The following is a 19,237-nucleotide window of genomic DNA, read 5'->3' on the forward strand; positions in this document are numbered from 1 at the left end:
GAAAAAAAACGGTGCAGTAGGCAGCGCTGCAGCCTCACGTGCATACGGCTGGCTGTTTGAATACTGCGTCTGGTGCTGCGTGTTTCCTGTGTGTTTCTCATCTTTACATGGCTCCCCTGCCAGGGTCCAAAGCCATGAATCACAATCTTCAAACCTGCCCGTAGTGTGTGTTTTCTGATGGACTGGCATCCTATTCAGGGCGTCCCCTGCATTGTCCCCTGCGCTTCCTGAAACTGGCATGAGGGTTCACAATGACCATGTACTGGATAACCTTTATATAGCAGAAATGGGTGGTTGTCTGTCAAAAACTGTCCTCCAGAATTAAATTTGTGATCAGTTAATGAATGTCAATATTGCAGTGTCTTAATGTGACTTAAACTACGTTAAGTAGTTTATTAGTTTAGGGGGGGAAGAGTATGTATTTAATACAGGCGGTTTATGTTCAGTAGCAGAAGTTCAACTTGTAATGTAACACAAACTCGCTGCGCCGGCCATGAAAGAGCACGCGGTGAACGATCGCTCCCCAGGGTTTGAGATCAAGACTTGCTACGTGATGTGGCTTGTCTCAGGATTGGTGTAAGTTGCAGTTAGCTACCAGCAGGGGGAGCTGGGGAGTTCTGTTGGAAACCGTGTTGTGCCAGTCAGTCAGGTGAATCGGGTAGCACAACCAATGGATAGTCAGACCGGTGTTGCAGGCGTCTTGTTATGAGAAGGCCACAGAAATGAGCAGATATAGTACGGAAAAATCTTGGAGAACTACCAAATATTTTATGCCTAGGGTCAATAAAGTTTATCCAAATTGCTGTCTTTAGCTTTCATCAAAAGTCTGAAAGTCAAAACAAATAATGGAGATGAAGATTTCATTAGAAATGAACTTTTATATTTTATGTTGTTTCATCCATACATTCGCGATTGTAGTGATATTTAATTATCTAAAAAGAATGATTCTAGTGCTATTTTGGTTGGATGTGAAATCTAGTCAGGTCCCACTAGGGGACTATAATTTACGAAATATGTTTCTTCTGTACTCTATGTACTTTGCACCTGTACAAGAATTTCCCCCTGGGACCAACAAAGCTTATCTTATCTTATAATATTTACTTTCATAGCAGATATTCTCCTCTGCCTAGTTTTTTATTTTCCAGTAAAATTGCAGCATAATTATTTCCTACCATATTTATAAAAGCATTCCTCCACGCGGTAAGATAATGAGGGTCACCATTCTCCCTACAGCGAATCATTTTAATGGTAGGACTCAATATTCTATGTGTAAAGCAGGCGACCTGCAGGTACCGCTCAGGTATAATAGCGATGGAAGAGAGCAGCGTTTGCAGCCAGGAGCGAGAATCTTCAGCCGGGATAGATCGTTCGCAACAGCGCCGTTTCTTACTATATGCGGACTATGCAGATGCATAGAGCCCCGCAGCCACTAGGGGGCCCCCAAGTTGCATGTTCATCCTGAATATACTTGGGGGGGGGGGGGGTAATTCAAATTATCTGTCTTCATTTGTAGCCATGGAAAAGGAGCCTGAGCTGGTGCGTGAGGTAGAGAGATACCGACTACCGGGCTCACCTCGATGCACGACTTAGACTCTGGAACCAAATTCCTGGAGAGGAACTGGACCCTGTTCCACTCTGGAGTTGCCTATGGTGAGAGGTGCCAGGCAGGGGTGGGCCTACTTATAGCCCCCCGGTTCAGTGCCTGTGCTTTGGAGTTTACCCCAGTGGATGAGAGGGTCACTTCCCTTCAACTTCGTGTCGGGGAACAGACTCTGACGGTTGTCTGTGCGTACGTGCCGAACACCAGCTCAGAGGATCGGCCTTCTTGGATGCCCTGGAGGGGGCTGGAAGGTGCCCCATCTGGAGAATCCATTATTCTGCTTAGGGACTTTAAGGCTCACGTGAGTAATGACAGTTAGACCCGAAAGGGTGTGATTGGGAAGAATGGCCTGGCTGATCGTAACCTGAGTGGTTATCTGTTATTGCACTTCTGTGCTAATCACGGTTTGGCCATTACTGACACAATGTTCAAGCATAAGGGTGTTCATAAGTGCAGCTGGCACCAGAACGCACAAGTCCGCAGTTCGATGGTCGATTTTGTAATCATATCATCGGATCTGTGTCTATATGTTTTGCACACTCAGGTGAAGACAGGAGCTGAGCTGTCAACTGATCACCACCTGGTGTTGAGTTGGATCCGATGGTGAGGGAAGATGCCGGATAGACCTGGTAGACCCAAATGCATAGTGAGGGTGTGCTGGGAGTATGTGGCAGAAGGCCTTGTCCAGGAGATCTTCAATTTACACCTCCGGCAGAACTTGTCTTCTCTCCCCAGGGAGTCAGGGGACATGGAGCCTGAATGGGCCATGCTCCGGGATTCCATTGCTGAGGTGGTGGTTCAGAGCTGTGGCCGTAAGGTTGTTGGTGCTAGTCCCGGCGGCAATCCCTGAACCTCGTAGTGGAGACCAGTAGTTAAGGGAGTTGTCAGGCTGAAGAAGGAGGCCTTTAGAGCTTGGTTAGCTTGTGGGACTCCAGAAGCAGCAGACAGGCACCGGCAGGCCAAGCTGGAAGCGGCTCTGGCGGTTGCTAAAGCAAAAACTCCTGTGGGAGGAGTTTGGTTAGGCTATGGAGAAGGACTTTCGGTCGGCCTTAAAAAGCTTCTCTCAAACCGTCAGGTGACTCAGGAGGGGGAAGTAGGGCTTCACTGATGCTATTTATAGCAGGAGTGGAGAGCTGTTGACCTCAGCTGGGGATATAGTCGGGCGGTGGAAGGAATATTTTGAGGATCTGCTAAATCCCACTGATATGCCTTCCTGGGAGGAAGCAGAGCTGGAAGACTCAGAGCCCATCTCTAGGGCTGAGGTCACTGAAGAGGTCAAACAATTACTCAGGGGTAGGGCTCCGGGGGTAGATGAGATTCGCTGGGCTGTCTTGGCTGACACACCTCTTCAACATTGTGTGAACGTCGGGGACAGTGCCTTTGGATTGGCAGAGTGGTGTGGTGGTCCCACTCTTTAAGAAAGGGGACCGGAGCATGTGTTCCAACTTTAGGGGGATCACACTCCTCAGTCTCCCTGGGAAGGTCTATCCCGGTCTACTGGAGAGCAGGGTCCATCTGTTGCTCAAACCTCGGATGCTGGAAGAACAATGTGGAGTCCTTCCTGGTCGCAGAACAATAGACCAGCTCTCCACCCTCACAAAGATACTGGAGGGTTAGTGGGAGTTTGCCCAAAGAGTTTACATGTATTTTGTGGACTTGGAAAAGGTATACGATAGTGTGCCTTGGGGGTTCCTGTGGGGGGTGCTCCAGGAGTATGGGGTATGGGGTCCACTGTTGCGGGCCATCAGATTCCTGTACAAATGGAGCGAGAATTTGGTTCACGTTTCCAGACTCGTGCTGGGTGAGTGTTGGACTTGGAAAATGGAAGTACATATGGATGGATAGATGGATGGATGGAAGGAAATGGTCAATTTTATCTTCTGGAAGAAAATTAATCATTTTGATTAATTGACCAATCAGTAAAATAATCGATAGATTAATTGATAGAAAAATAGTCATTAGTGGCAGTCCTACTTACAGCATTCTGTCTAATTGGGTAGGAGTCCATCAGCATGCAGTTACATTACAAAACCTGGCATTTTAACAGGGGTGTGTACTTTTTATACCCACTGTAAACAGGGTGCCTATTCACACCTACTTGTCAACATATTGATTGATAACTATGGCACTGGTTGACAACACCTAACTCTAATCTCACCTTCAAATTACCTGCTAGGTTCACATATTTTTGCCACTCTCAGATTTTTGACATTGAATCCATCCATCCATTTTCCAAACCGCTTATCCTACTGGGCCGCGGGGGTCCGGAGCCTATCCCAGAAGCAATGGGCACGAGGCAGGGAACAACCCAGGATGGGGGGCCAGCCCATCGCAGGGCACTCACACACCATGCACTCACACAAGCCCTCCTATGGGCAATTTATGGGCAAAAACTCATATGTGACCCAGGCGGAGACTCGAACCCAGGTACAAGCCACAGCTTCTCTATCATTGCAGCAAAGTTTGATTTTTATACTACATTTAATTTTAAGTATATAAGTGCTTCACTAAACACATGAGGGGACTTAGCTGGCTACAAATGAAGACTGATCAATTGAATTCTCCCCAAATACATATATTGAGCCCAAACTTGCTGCTTGGGACCCCCTAGTGGCTATGTGGGCCCTACGCATCTGCATATCCACAAAAAACAAGAACCAGCTCTGGTTATATTGTCCGATATCGACATCACCTGGATTCAGGGCTGGACTGGGACTCATTTTCAGCCCTGGAGTTTCATGCCTCAGACCGGCCCACTTTAGATCACGACCTATTATTATTAAAATCATGTAATTATAACTTTACATGTTAAGTCTACATTAGCGCACTGTTCTGTAAAGCCTTGTAATTCAGTGTATTTTTCTAAAATATTTCCAATTCAGTAAAAGTAATGGTTGCTTCACAATATAGATTTATTTCAACATTATTCTTAGCCTTCGCCTTTCAGATGACATATGACTTGCTTTTTGCATTATGGGAAAGTAAGACTTTCATTTTATATTAGCAGATCCCCTACTTCATACAGGTGACAATAAATCTTGAACCATTTTCTATAGACGATGGCTCAGATTCTTACATTTTCCTAATAAATCTGATACCGTAATGTCGTGTTCATGTATGCACGTCACGTTTTAAGGGCGGAAGATTTGACCATGCACCTGGAAAGCGCGGATAGCTTGATCGCAGTTGGTTAGGAAACTTGCAAAGAAATTGCTTGACTCGCTAAACTTATTGGATGAGACCCATCAGTGTTGGTTTTCTTTCTTTTTATTAATATTAAATAGTACAACTTATTTTAATCCCTTAACTGGTTGTACAGGTTCACTCCGCCCCGTAACATTAACAGTATATCCTCTTATATTTCTATACTATATTGTTGTATATTGGTGTTCCGTTACAGTAAAAAAAAAAAAACAGACCCGGAAATAGTTCCTCACAGACCGGAAGCACATTTCAAGCTGATCCAGGATTTGTATTGTATGCGATTGAGGACTCCTGAGTTCATGCAAGACGGATCAAACCCGGGAAACATGGGGAGATAGAGGGTTTTACGGTGCGTAGCACAGAATTATTTTCAGTTTGACACACAGCGGCAACCGAACAAAAAAGTATTTGATCTTGCCGGCAGCTAACTTGCTATTAAAATTAGCGGGATCCAGCAGTTAAGGTAGCTGGATCGTCGCTTCAGTCTGGTCAATACGGACAAGGTTAGCTTGTTACGTTTAGTCTTTGGAAAAGATAATTCATAATATTTTGGGGTTGGTTATAAGTACGTATTACTTTGAAACTGCAGTGTGTGTATATAAAGAAAACATTTATGTACGTAGTTAGCTAACCAACGGGATATCTGTGACTGTCAGGTGCGAATGGTGTAAAAGAAAATGGACTTATAATTATTAATCTGAACAATCTGAATATTAGTACAATAAAAGTAGGTGCTCAAAGCGGCGGATATTGGCTTTAGTAAATGTTCGATAAATAGCTGTAGCACGGGACCGGAAATTGGCGGGTAAACTATTTCCTTAATCACGTTGAAAGGTAAGTTTTTGTTTTTTTTCCCCACTAATAAGCTTTATTTATGATTTTGTAGATGCCTATTTAGAAGAAGAGTGATCGGTTCCCCAGTTTTCAGTTGTTAGATTGAAGATTACTATTAATGAAAATGGTCATACAGAGACCCAAATGAGAAAGACACATAGACACCCATCACCCTTAAAAAGGGCAGGACCGCACCTCATCCCGTAGGTTGAAAGTCAGTTTATAGCGATTTTACACAATTAATACACTTTCTCAAGTCGTCACAGGTTCAACTTGTTTGCCTAACTCACTTTTGTTTTGCGCTTCAGCACAGTACAATATTATCAGGGTAATGACAATTATTGTTGTTTTTTCCTCTAGCCCAGTTTTTATAAAGCCAAAAGCTGCCTCAGGACCTGGTGAGGCACTGCGATTTAAAGTTCTGGCCACATAGATTATGACCCAGTACCAGCCGCAGACACTGATCAACCTCTCCAGCTTCTCCAGCACCGTGAAAGCCGACCCCAGTTCCACCCCTCCCCTCTCCACCAGCATGGCCAACAGCACCGCTGCTGCCCCGAGCAAGGTGCTGGGGACCCCCGGTCCTGCCGGGAGGCTGAGCCCCGAGGGCACACAGGTATGCTGCCGCAAGCTGCACTGATCCTTCGGTGTGTAGATGTTACATATTACCCATCACGGTTCTCTTTAGGCTGGCTGTGTCACCATAAAAATGCGTGAAGATCATGCAACTGTGGATGCCGACAGCCAGTTCTGGAAGGGCTGGAAAAGCCCAGTTAAGAGAGAATGTATCTGTTTACTCTTCCCCTGTTTCATGGTTCAGGCTTCTGCCTGTTTTTTGAGTGTATGATTCTTCTTTAACAGTCAGTTCTCCTGAATATGTTTTTCAGTGTAAAGATTGTTTTTGTCCATTTTGGTTTTCCCAGAGTGCAGTATGTGTGAAAGACACTCAGCTTAGTTTTTCTGCCAAATAGTTCCTGCACAGAAGCAGGGCACCCTGTTGCTTTAAAAACAGACAGAATTAGCCAAAGATTTCTGTGTGCAAACGACACACACAAACGACAAACCTTAATTCCCCTTATAGTATTCTGCCTTGCAGAGGTAATCGTTTCAGCTGTCTAATGCTGATGACGGCTCATCAGAAAAGACGACTAAGGACAGATGAATGGGGGGCTTTTTTTAACCTCTTACCCCGCTGCTGCATTCTAGCAAGTCATGACCTTTGTGCCCCTACCTGCAGGTGCTCAGCAAGAAGAAGCTGCAGGACCTGGTAAGGGAAATCGACCCAAACGAGCAGCTGGATGAGGACGTTGAAGAGGTGCCGCTCGTTACCAGTTTGCCATTAGGGGTCACTGTTTCTCATGCCGCTATTCTAATCATAATCAAACATGTCTTGGTCTGTTTGTAATTTCCTGTGAGAAGCCCATATATTGTTGTGAATTGTTGACTGTGCTCAATGAACAAATAAACACATATTATTAGAGTTTAACTTTTAATAGTGAAATATATGGTGAGTCCAGTTATCACTGTGAGTTTGAGCTCTGAAAGAATGGTTTGTATGACTGAACAAGAAATGGGCAAGATTATTTAGAGAGCTCTGAAACTGAAAGAATAGTTACTTGTCCTGTTTGCCCAGTCTTGTTCATTATTTATAGAATTTAATCTGGTGATGGGGCTAAATTTCACACCTCCTTTGGTTGGTTTGTGAGTCATGCTGGTTTTAGCTGGATTACCGTTTTTTTTTTTTTTTGTCCTCTTAAGCCATATCATGTGACCGAATCTGTCTCCGGCCACTTCTGTTTCAGATGCTGCTGCAAATCGCCGACGACTTCATAGAGAGCGTGGTGACTGCCGCATGCCAGCTGGCTCGCCACCGCAAGTCCAACACGCTGGAGGTGAAGGACGTCCAGCTGCACCTGGGTGAGCGCAGCGAGCCGGCCTGGGCTCACCTGGCATCACTGTGCCATGTTTGGACCTGCCAGGCATTGAGGATTGTGCCTTATGAAAGTCATTCTGTATCAGGATAACTTCTGTCTTCGTGGGAGTTGATTTTATTAATTTTTTTACAGTTCATTGAACAGTTTAATGTTACTTTAAGAAAAGTTAAAATAGAATAAAATGCCAGCATTTATAATATCTATAATGTTAGCATAGTTGGGGGGGTGGCCAGTTCACCTCGGACCCCCCAGTGGTTTTTTTCCTCCCTATCTGGAAGTGTTTGGTTCCTCTTCTCAGATGTCATCTGGCTTTCCATCTTTCATTTCTTTGTCTTCCCTTTTTTAATGTATTTTTTAGTTATTCTGCATAAATGATGCTGTGATGTATCGCGACGCGCCTACTGATTCACTGTCGTGAAAGGCGCTACATAAAAGCGAATTTAATTTAATATCTAGAAGGTGTCATGATCCTTCGCTCCCGTGACTCGAGCATTTCGGAGTCATGCTCTGATATGTTTCCGGACAGTGTGGCCTGAGGCAGTGCAGTCACTCGCCATGTCAGTGTCACAACGCAGTCGCTGCTGTGTTCAGGTTCTCTGTGTGTCTCCCCCCCTCCAGAGCGCCAGTGGAACATGTGGATCCCCGGCTTTGGTTCTGATGAGATCCGCCCCTACAAGAAGGCCTGCACTACAGAAGCCCACAAACAGGTGGGTTGTCCTTGGAGCCGCTTGCCCGACACTGACTTCTTGCCACGCCAAGCCCTCCACCAAAGCGCTACACTGTCGTTATCGTCCCATACACTCTGCCAGTCAGGCAGAACCACCACCTTTATTCTTCAGCTAGTGTTTCTAAACTATTTGGACATCTGCGTGGTATTATTTAAACCCCCAAATATCTGTAGTTCATGTCAGCCTTCCCATCGTCCTTCATTATTGACATTACAGTGATCCCCTGCCTATCGCAGAACTCGCGTTCCAGACCCATCCGCTATAGGTGAAAATCCGCGATGTAGAAAGACCATATAAATAAACATTTTTTTTAATAGTTTAAGCCTTAAAATACCCCTCCCACATGCTTCAAATACATGTAAACTTATTAAAACTTTGTATACACATAGGATATGTGGATGTCGCGACAAGAATATGAGTAATATAATATGTAATGTGTGTGTGTGTGTGTGTGTGTGTGTGTATAATATATATATATATATAATATATTACACACACACATTGCAGAAAACTGATACATCGGGGAAAAATCCGCGATATAGCGGGGGGACGACAGCTGGACCGCGATATAGAGGGGATCACTGTACATGAGTAATAACTGTTATAATGGTTCAATATTGATCAGAAACGCTCAGTCATGGCAGTTTGTATGTGGTCTTTAGGTACCTGTGTAGTCACCTTTTATACAGGCTTTCCTGCTAAGGTCCATTTGTTTTTTTTTTTCCTCCTTTCTACAGAGGATGGCACTGATCCGCAAAACAACCAAGAAATAGTAGCACTGGAGGAAGCTGGACGGACACACTCTGATTCTTGTACCTTTTTCCTTTATTTTTAAAATCTGGGTTTGTCTGGGTTGGGTCACTGGCTGCAGAAGATAAGATGTGGGAAATCCCCAAGTTATGATGTGTTTAAGGACCTGATATCATGTACATTTTTAAGACTAGGGGTGGGGTGAGGGCGGGGATGGGGGTGGGGTTAGGTGGGGATGTAACCTTTCTTACCTGGTTCATTCGTACGCCATGAGTCTGAGTTCCACGTGCTTCGAGGCAGGACCCCAAGGGCTGGCCAACACTGTGCTCGAACTGTGAGGAGTGCTGTCACTTTGATTTTTTTTAAATATATATTTTGGATAGTTTGCCAAAGTGCACCAACTGCTCCCACTGTATGTACTCGGTCACCTATTTTTGTTTTGATTTGGCTTTTTAACAGCATTTGGAGCCAGATTCAGATGGATGTCGGTTGAAAATAATGTAGCTCAACGCCATGCCGGCTTGTCTGACTGCAGTCTGCACGTCATCCATGACATCATCTCCGTGCGTTTCGGTTCGTAGGCATTCTCCAGTGTATCCATGGCGTTGTGAGCCTGGGGTGTGTTGTCTTCAATGTCCCATTAGTTGTCTTCTGTTGCCTCGCTGCTGCCCCCAGTGGAGAGAGGCACAGTAGGGTTTATAAGTGGTGAGAAGTGTGACGTTTAAGAAACACGTCGTGTGTGATTTTCATGCACTGCCGTCTCCCCTTGTTAGTTTATTGGCATCCACAGTGATTGACATCTCAGCCTCTGACAGAACCTGGCAGTTCTCCCATGGTTTCTATGTTTGGGTCGCACCTTGATTTATTTGTTGAGTGTTCAGTACTGTAGGTCCAGGTCCAGGTTCTGTCTTTGGAACGGGGTTCTCCAAAGCCACAGTCTGACTGCACATTAGATTCTGCTCGACGTGGATCGTAGATCGTCAGTGCCGTCAGCCTGCGACGGAGTCAATGGCAGCCCTTTCGTGTATCCCAGAGTTTTGACCATTGGGGTGGGGGGGCGGGGGGGGGGGCGTTGTTTGTGTGTTATCACGCTGCTTCGCGATGGAATGTGTCCCCATTACGCATTCGGGGGTTGGGTGAAATGGGCTTTTAAAGCATGGTGTGTGAAACAAAGGTGCAGTTTGCTGTGCGGGGTGGGGGGGGATGTGGACACTCAAGCAAGGTATGGGGGGGTGACTGACTTCCTCAGCAGCGGGGTCACATCTTTGAGTTCGTATGATGGTTTAAATACTCCCCTTGTTTTTCCCTGTCAATAAAACGTGACTAATTTCCCTGTATACTGCTGTGTGTTATTTACAAGTATATCGTCGTCTCTCAGATCTGCTTTCAGATCCTCTCGTTGACGCTTGCGGTCTCCTGCTAAGAGGGCTGATGTAATGATTGTGACCAGTGTCTGCAGAAAGCAGAGTCGAACTGCCAGCTGTCGTCCTGTGCGTGCAGTCTGGCCGATTCTCAATGTGGAGATCCACTTTCCCCTCTTGGAATAGCCGTTTCCAAATTGTTAATCCAGTACATGGTCTTATGGAGCCTTTCTCGGCAAACAGAGCAGGACATACCCAGTCCAGGACAGACAGTACTTTCAGCTGCTCGTCCAGTACAGAGGCAGCATTGGCAAAGCAGGGCATCTGCCATATGAGATGCCGGTCTATTGTAGGATAGATAAGTGCACATAAGTGGGATTGTACATTCTCTTTCTCGCTCTCTCTCTCGCTCTCTCTCTCTCTCACACACGCATGCCCCACATGCCGGGCAGTTGCACAATACGGCCACCCGACCGCATGCAAACCCACAATGCGACGCCTATCAGACTCCATCAAGTGATAGTAATGCTGTCTAATGTGTATACGAGCCACCCTCTGTGTCTGGTCACTAGATATGCCGGCTCCTTGCAAATCGAATCATTTACTTACCCGTCGCTGGTGTGCACATGTACCTGATTACATCCAAATTGTACCATTACTTCTGGGTGCTTAATGGTGAGGCTTGTGTGTGTGTGTGTGTGTGTATATATAATTTGCAGCGCGGTACAGCCATGTTTCTGTTTTCAGTTTTGCAATCAGCTTGAAACACGAGCTGCCATGACCCTATGAGTCACTGAAAGTGGATCCATTCCAGGAATCCCCGCATTGTTTGGATCTCCCACTTCCCAGTGTGTTTTCGTGGCCCCTTTATGGCATCACGAGTTCCTAAGTGCGCCACTGCACAACGTTTCAGCCCTGAATGGCTTCAGCAGAGCATCAAGCAGTGCAAAAAAAAAGGGCAACATGCATGTTGACCCCCTCACTGGTGTCTTCTAAGTCTATATGACGTGTAAACTAAGTTTACTGGTGTGTCCCCAAAGAAGAGAAGTTTAACTGGTTGGTCGAAATATGCCCGGTGATGCATGACATTTAAGCATTTGTGCACTCAGTGTTAAGATGTGAAAATGACCACGACGTCATCATGAGAAGTGTGCTACCTAAGGATAAGCAAGTACATCGTGCCAGAATTACGGAGTTTTAAAAAATTGTGTATTTGGGAAAAGCTTGGACTTGTACAGTAATGGCGCCATACCCATTGAAGCCGGGGGGGTCGTGTACTCAGAGCTCTGCTGCGCGTCCATGCAGCAAGAGATTAACGGTGGGGGGGTGAAGTAGTTAGTAGAGCATCAGCATAAAACCCTTTTTCAGATGTGTGTGAAAATTGATTGCAGTTATGTATACATAATGGTATTTGAGGAATACAGGTCAGGGGTCTCCAACTGCAATCCTCAAAGGCTGCAGTGCAACAGGTTTTCTGTTCTTCCTGGCTTCTGATGAGCCACACCTGCTCTCAGGTAAATACTAGGAACAGGTGTGGCTCATCAGAAGCCAGGTAGAACTGAAAACCTACTGGATAGTAGCTCTCCGGGACCGGAGTTGGAGACCCCTGATAAAAGCTTAGTTTGCTTTGTAAGACTGTTGGCTGCTACCAGCCATCCCTCAAATTGGCTGTTTAGCCGTCAGGCTCGCTAGCTAGTCATGCCTTGTAATAGTAACGTATCCTATCTAACATTACTGAAGGAGAACTTTGGAAGGATCATGATAGTGAGCTGTGAGTGTTTACCACCACTGTCACAGGTTATAGTTAGTAAAACATGGAATTCCATTTATCTTCAGGCCAAGATGCAATGTTCCCACATTGTTAAAAAAAATGAAAGGCCAAGTCGTGTTAAATTACTAAAAAAATTATCATTATTTTGTCTTTTCTGGGGGGATGTACCCCCCTATTTAAATTGCGCAGAATTTTGACTTGTATGATGCCCCCCCCATTGCCCCATCCCAGGAGCACTGTGAACAAGATGGCGTTCAGGGGAATGGGGGTGGGAGACAGAGACAGAGGAAGAAAAGGTATATGTGGGTTATCTGACCCAAAGCAATGCCCAGCACCAGCTGAATGAAGTATCCCATCCTTAAATCAAATTCTTTTATTACTGGCAAATTTTTCACATCACACTGCTGTGTTTGCTGTGGTGTGAAGCAGCACAGGTCCCTGTGTGTGGAGAGTTTGTGGGGAGCCACCCGGGCCGGCGCGGACCTCGGCCTGCCCACATGCTAACAGCTACAGCTCTTCCCCGCGGAGGAGGTCTTCCCGGACTGAGATGGTTTGGCATCCAGGGCCCGGGGGGCGGAGCACTTGATGCCGTCCCAGCCTTCTCGCATCTGCACCTCCCCGTTGCGCAGGCCCTGGTACACCCTCCGCGCCAGCAGCTCGAAGGCCTCGGCCACGCGTTCGCCGCCCTTGGCGGAGGCCTCCACGTAGGGCGCGCCCAGTTTGCCGGCCAGCAGCTCGGCCTCCTCGCGGCCTACCTGCCGCAGGCCCTCGTCCTCCAGGTCCGTCTTGTTGCCCACCAGCACGAATAGCACACTGTGCGGCTGCACTCGCTCCCGCACCTCGTCGTACCACCCCTGTATGCGCTCGAAGGATGCCCGGTTGCCCAAGTCGAACACCAGCAGGCCGCCCACCGAGTTCCGGTAATAGGAGCGCGTCACAGACCTGCGGAAGGGAGACAGGAGGCTTAGCTGCTAGTGTTTGCCGGATGGGGCTCAAGTTCAGCGGCAGATTTGTCCGGGGGCTCGGGCTGATGTTTCAGGCTCGAACAGAGCTCTGGCTTTCGCTGACCTTGTAAACCTTCTACTTCAGAAGGGATGAGCGTATCTACGCTAAAGTTGTCTAGTAAAAGTGGTGACTTAGTGCTACCCAAACCAAATGTCTTTGTGGGAAACACCGATACAGGGAGACACAGTGTATACAGAAGAGTTTGGGCCAAGAGTGATTCTATTGAAGTGACAGGTAGCAAGACTGGGCGGGGCACTATTTCGACATTAGTGTGTCAGCGGTTTGTCTTCAGTGCACATGCACCCAGGATGACAGTGAAGCTGAGGCCTGCCCTGCAGAGCACAGGGGACACCTGTGATGCCAGGGTGTCACGGGCTGGTAGGGAAATCAGCGTAACAGAAAGAGATTCACACAGATGCCTCGGAACATGCGGACTGCATGCACACACAGAGATGAGTTTATCCTTGTCTGCCTAATGAAAGTTTGGCACCGTTTTCATCGTCACTCCGCCTCTCCCAGTGAGGGTCGCAGCAAGTGTCAGCGGCACATCCTGAATGTAAGACCAGTAGGGTTTTTCCTATAGAAATGACAGGACGGTCCCCACAAGTATATAAATACAAACGTGTGTGTGTGTGTATGTGTGCATGTCTGTAAGGTTGATACAAAAACTTTACTGAATACCCATTAGTTGCAGAAATCTCTGCCTCATTGTTCATTAACATAACTGTTACCTATGGCAACTAGAGGAGCTAATTGCAGATTTAATGCACCTGTATAGGTTTGCCTGCTAGAACAGGTGGACGTGGGACACCTTGAGATGCTTTTGGGTCATAATTATGTATGTATATACGGGTTCTTTATGAATATGAATATGAACATGTGTACAGTACAGTGCAAAAGTCAAAGAAAATGTTTGAAGCTTTTATGTGTGTAGTAAGTAAAGTATCTTTACTGGGGAAAACAAACAACTTAAAATTTATCCAAATGAAGAACAGCGATAATAATAAAAAAAAAAGCAAGCATTTCTTCTGTTTTCCAAAAAGTCACGGATCTTGTTGGACGGCTAGAACATCACTTGAGCTGCCAGACCTCTCATCAGGGGCCATGCAATGGGCGCCGCCCATGACCTCTTGAGCTCAGATCAAATACACCTCTTTGCATGTTCCTGTTAAAGTTGAGCACCGACTCGGATAATTAGCTAAAGCATTCAATGAGGTATTGAAAAGCCAAACATGGTATTCTAGTGCTCGAGTCAACAAATAAATATATGGGACAGTTACTGCAAAGACTGGGGTGACTTTAGGAGAGGATCTGAAATGACTAAGCTGACACACTTTAAGAAGACGAAAAATCATCGTTTTACACCAACACGAGGGTCATTTAAACGGATTTCTGCGGCAGCCTTAGACTGTTGCACAGTAACTGTATGTGTGTGTTTGAGAGACACTGTGGGCACAGTGAGTAAGTAGTGTGCAGAGGTGAGCAATACAGGTCCAGAGAGTACAAATCCAAAGAGTCTGTTTCAAACCAACTAACTCGGTAAAAAGAGTCACAGTCACAGAAGACTCAACTAGCTGGTTGAAACAAAATCTTAGTCTGGACTTTTACTTGGTCTGGATTTTGACTGGTGGTGTGTGCATCATAGGTCTGCTTCTTGGCTCTAATTCTAGCAGCCTGTCATGGTGGACCTGCAGGGGCCATAGCTGTCTAAACACCCTCTGTTCTTACAGCACCATGAACCAGCGACATGCCACTCAAGTGACGTGGGCGTAACATAATTCCCAAACACGTCGGGGGTGATGTGGGCCCCTTTGGCTGCCATGTGTCCCCGAGGCCTTAATCAGATCAGCTGGCTTTGGATCTGGACGAAAGCAAACACACACACTGCCGCAAGACTGAAATCTCCCTCATTACATTATGTGATGATGCACAGACAATAACATTTTCATAATAAGGTCAGTAACATTTCTGTGATTTATGGGCAGTAAAACCCTCTCTGGATTCTATACAGCCGGCCGTCTCGATTAACATGGGGGATGTGACTGTGACTGTGAGGGAACCAGAGGAACCGCATCGTCAAAAGGCTGTTATTTCACAGCCTGACGTAGAATCCCCCATTTCACAGGTTTGAAAATGGGAATTTTGGGACCGTCCATGAATGATCTTTTGTTCTACCTCTTCTGGTTTTTGTATAATTTCCATAAACAGTTGCTGTTGTTCTGAGGACAGTCCCTGGTCTGAGATATTTGCATTTTAGAACTTTCTAGAATACCTTGATATTTTCCCACATAACACCCATGCATTTGAGTTTTAATCTCTTTTTTTATGTTTAATCGGTTTGAAGTTTGGTGAAGTTCTGGAGCTGAGGTGCTTCTGCTCAGTGTCCAGGTGCCAAATGAGATCACGTACCTTGGAAGCCGCCCCCCCCCCCATCAGTTCCTGTTTTTCACTAGCAGTCCTCCAGGTCTGTCATCGTGATTGGATCACAAAATTCCCCTTAGCTTCTAATGAGATTCATTACATTGTCATTTCAGGGAAATGCGCTCGGGTGAACTTCATATTTTCTCATCGAGACTCAAATTCAGCCTGACCTCAGGTCAGATGCACCTCTGCCCAAACCTAAACGTATCACCCACCATAAGCTGATTTTTTTTTTACCTCTGGCTGGGGCGGCTCTCTCCCCCAGTGAGAAACAGCCCTGACCTTTTCATGCAATGTCTGACGGCCCTTTGGGCTCGCAGAGCAAAAGCTTGTGGGAACTTTACTTGGATAAAAATTTTTCGAGGGCAGAAGAAAAAATGATTGGTTCAGAGAGACAACCAATTAGATTGTAGTGGAGGGTGGGCCTAAGCAACCAGAGGAGGTGGGACCAAGACATCTGATTGGTTAGTCCCACATCCTGTAGTTGTTTGGACACACCTCCTCTACAATCTAATTGGTTGTCTCATTGAAACAATCATTTTTATGGGAATTTTTAAGTAAAACTCCCATGAGCAGAGCAGAAAGCCAACAGCGGCACCTATTGAGTAGGAATGATCAGCTATTCAGAGGGATGTTTTCATGTGATGGATTCAAAAAGGAAAGGCTGCACTCTGCCTTGAAGTTAGTCGTATTGTTACCCTAAATGTTATCCTATTATTCACCTGAAACGGAAACTCAAGGCTATAGGACTAATTAACAGACACATGATTAAGGAGTTTAAAGTGAGTTAGTGGTCTGGAGGTTAAAGGGCAACACCGCAGATCGGTGTTTCTCAAACCAGTCGACGGGGACCCCCAGACTCCCAGCGAAATGGGAGAGATCAAAAACGTGGACTGTCTGGGGGATCCCGAGGACTGTTTTGAGAAACACTGCCGTAGACTTTCCTGTCGGGTTAATGATGGCCGTTGATGATGACAGTGTGTGACTTACACCACCCTACTGCGGTAAAACTAGCAAAAGCCACCAACTCACCTGAAGCGCTCCTGTCCGGCCGTGTCCCAGAACTGCAGCTTGATCGTCACGCCCGGCTCAACCTCCAGGAAGTGCACATAGAAGTCCACCCCGACCGTCTGGTTAATGCTCTCCAGGAACTGGTCCTCTGTGTAGCGCTTGATCAGTGAGGATTTGCCCACTGTGGAATCCCCCAGCATGATGATCCGGAACTGGTACTGCCACAGCGTGAGGTCCATGGCGCCAGCTGAACGCGGGTGGGCAGAGAGGGAACGCTTCGGAGGCTGGGGGGAAGGATGTGGAATCCTTCTGCTGGCAGGGGGTTCCTCTGGGTAGGCAGGGCAGAAGGAGCGATGCTGTCCAGGAAGGCAAGTGTCAGGAGGGCATCACATGGCCGGTGTCACAAGTCGATGTGCGTCTGGGGGGTTCCGCCTGTGCAGCCTCTTTTCCTGGGAGCCACACTGCCGTCGGCTAGACCCAGCCCCCTGCCCGTGGCCCGCTAGCAGAGTCCCTCTTCTTTAAGGAAATGAGAAGGCAGGAAGAAGCAGCGGAGGAAGAGCTGGTGCTGGGATCTGCGGCGTGTGTGGCAGGCGCGATACTGCGCTGCACTTCCAGGCCAAACACGCCACGCGGACGACCTGTTGATTCTCAGGCGAGGGAGTGAAATAGTGAGGCGGAGAGACAGTGGCAGGGTGGTGTCTCTACAGACAGGGTTTGGCGGGGTGGGGGGGGGGAAGGAGGAAGGAGAGAGAGAGGGAGGGCGGAGCTGCAAATCGCCCAGGGGAGTGCAAGTTCTCTGTACCATATCGAGACAGGTTCTGCTTTTCCTGTTGGAAGCTGCTCGCTGCAAGTCTCGTCCAGTACAAGAATGAGAGAGGGCGGGAGAGCGGGGGGGGGGTTGGGGGGGGCACTGTCCAGGAAGGGCTGTTCCTGGTCACAGAACTCTGCAATAATAGCTCAGCCAAACCCAGAAAACAGGCTCAAGCACAAAGAGTTCAAGCACAAAAACTCATGCTATGCTACGCATTGCTTTAATATTCCATTATATTATAGATATTTCAGGTGGGAATGTTTTGAGGAGGTTGCATGACGCAGGTACAAGGGAACCTGATTTAATTTATTTGCAGCCCTGTTATGCATTGTTTACTCCACCTTCGTATAACAGTATGAGAACCGTAGGATTTTCTGGCCAGTCTGAAAATCCCGTTTAGCGCTACCAGAAGATGAGGAAATTCTGCTTATGGTTAATCTGAGGGTTTATGGTTGTTGCAGGGGGGGCTGGGTTTTTTCTCTAGGGATTTCCAACCTCCTAATTTTAGTTTATCTGTCCATACACCCACACTCACACAGACACACACACACACATCAGTGGTTGTATTTTCTATTTGTAATTTGCGTAGGAGACCGAAAGAGCTTAGTGTTCAGGACCACGTTCTGTGGCATGTTGTCCCAACAGTCCCACATTGTCACCCCACTTCCCTTTAGATTAAAAACCCGCCAGTGATGGATGCAGCCACACTTATTTCGGCTCGAAGCAGAGCTCTTTCCAAATGAAAACTGAGACGAAATAGACTCACAATTAGTCACAATGGCCCAAGCTATTAGAGAGGGTGGGGACTCCCTGTTTTATTTGAGGGACTTTTTTTGGGCTCAGTCACATTTTTACATGCTAATCCATGTGCCGTTTTGAAACACTCTCATAATATGACATATTCTCACGCAGATGCCAGGTACCTTATCTTTAACAGGGAGCTGTGAGCTGCATCGTTTACCTTTTTGGTCTGACTGGACCAGGAGGTTACTGTCATTGTTAGACATGTAGAGCATATCCAGGCTGATGGAAACCAGAGCCACCAGGTCCACTGGGAGCTTCATGAAGTAACACACACACTAGTTTGATAAAGTCCTCTTGTAAAGACTGATAGCTTACAGTTACATAAAACCCATTGTGTTACAAAGCACATTTACCATTGTGTTTGACATAAATACTGATAATGTACTTTTACAATACAAATACTATTTAAAAATAATCATTTACAAAGCTTTTAAGTTGGTTTCATTTTAGTCATTTGTTATTTATTTAAATATATGTTGTTGTTGAGAGGAAATTTCTTGTTCCACCGGTTGAACAAGAAGATTGAAGTAATATTTTCATGAAGAAGTATGTGAGGAACTCCAGCTAAGCTTATATTTATCTGATATTAAAGCAGCAAACGATCTGACCAGATGGTAATGAATTACCATCGAAGGAGGCCCAAACAAACCACGCAGATGTGGGATTTGAACCCATAACCTTGTGGCTATTATTATTGTTGTTGTTCTAGTTATTTTTTTATTATTGTTGTTATCCATCCATCCATCTGTTTTCTGTACAAGCCTATCCTATGCAGAGTCGTGGGCATCCAAAGCCTATCCTGGGAATTACTGACATAAGGCAGGGAACAACCCAGGATGGGGAGCCAACACATGGCAGGGCACACTCACACACCATTCACTCACACAGGCACACCTATGGGCAATTTAGGAACTCCAGTTAACCTCAGCATGTTTTTGGACTGTGGGGTGGGGGGAACCAGAGTACCAGGAGGAAACCCCACGATGACACGGGGAGAACATGC

At 46.4% G+C, this 19,237-nt stretch overlaps 2 protein-coding genes across 3 annotated transcripts; one reads left to right on the plus strand and one right to left on the minus strand.

Moving 5' to 3' along the window:
- Positions 1-5,020: 5,020 nt before the first annotated feature.
- On the plus strand, positions 5,021-10,387 carry taf12 (TAF12 RNA polymerase II, TATA box binding protein (TBP)-associated factor). Of its 2 annotated transcripts, none has more exons than XM_049026400.1 (6): positions 5,021-5,153; positions 5,999-6,254; positions 6,876-6,953; positions 7,441-7,555; positions 8,191-8,279; positions 9,038-10,387. In XM_049026400.1, exons 2-6 carry the CDS (start codon positions 6,075-6,077, stop codon positions 9,071-9,073), a joined length of 498 nt encoding a protein of 165 aa, XP_048882357.1. In that variant the 5' UTR covers positions 5,021-5,153; positions 5,999-6,074; the 3' UTR covers positions 9,074-10,387. The 2 variants fall into 2 exon arrangements, with proteins under 2 accessions (XP_048882357.1, XP_048882356.1); XM_049026399.1 differs by lacking the exon at positions 5,021-5,153 and adding an exon at positions 5,160-5,638.
- Positions 10,388-12,540: 2,153 nt separating this feature from the next.
- On the minus strand, positions 12,541-17,330 carry rab42b (RAB42, member RAS oncogene family). The gene is made up of 2 exons (XM_049026602.1): positions 16,641-17,330; positions 12,541-13,124 (listed from the first exon to the last, which is right to left on the minus strand). Exons 1-2 carry the CDS (start codon positions 16,856-16,858, stop codon positions 12,683-12,685), a joined length of 660 nt encoding a protein of 219 aa, XP_048882559.1. The 5' UTR covers positions 16,859-17,330; the 3' UTR covers positions 12,541-12,682.
- Positions 17,331-19,237: the final 1,907 nt, after the last annotated feature.

The sequence above is a fragment of the Brienomyrus brachyistius genome, chromosome 9 (assembly GCF_023856365.1).
Source record: "Brienomyrus brachyistius isolate T26 chromosome 9, BBRACH_0.4, whole genome shotgun sequence".
In the NCBI taxonomy this organism is placed as follows: Eukaryota; Metazoa; Chordata; class Actinopteri; order Osteoglossiformes; family Mormyridae; genus Brienomyrus; species Brienomyrus brachyistius.

Excerpts from the sequence above, each read along its gene's own strand:
- taf12 (XM_049026400.1), top strand. The coding sequence starts at position 6,075 with ATGACCCAGTACCAGCCGCAGACACTGATCAACCTCTCCAGCTTCTCC. Across the intron at positions 6,255-6,875 it reads TGAGCCCCGAGGGCACACAG|GTGCTCAGCAAGAAGAAGCT; the intron begins GTATGCTGCCGC and ends CCCTACCTGCAG. Across the intron at positions 6,954-7,440 it reads TGGATGAGGACGTTGAAGAG|ATGCTGCTGCAAATCGCCGA; the intron begins GTGCCGCTCGTT and ends CTTCTGTTTCAG.
- rab42b (XM_049026602.1), bottom strand. The coding sequence starts at position 16,858 with ATGGACCTCACGCTGTGGCAGTACCAGTTCCGGATCATCATGCTGGGG. Across the intron at positions 13,125-16,640 it reads GCCGGACAGGAGCGCTTCAG|GTCTGTGACGCGCTCCTATT; the intron begins GTGAGTTGGTGG and ends TCCCTTCCGCAG.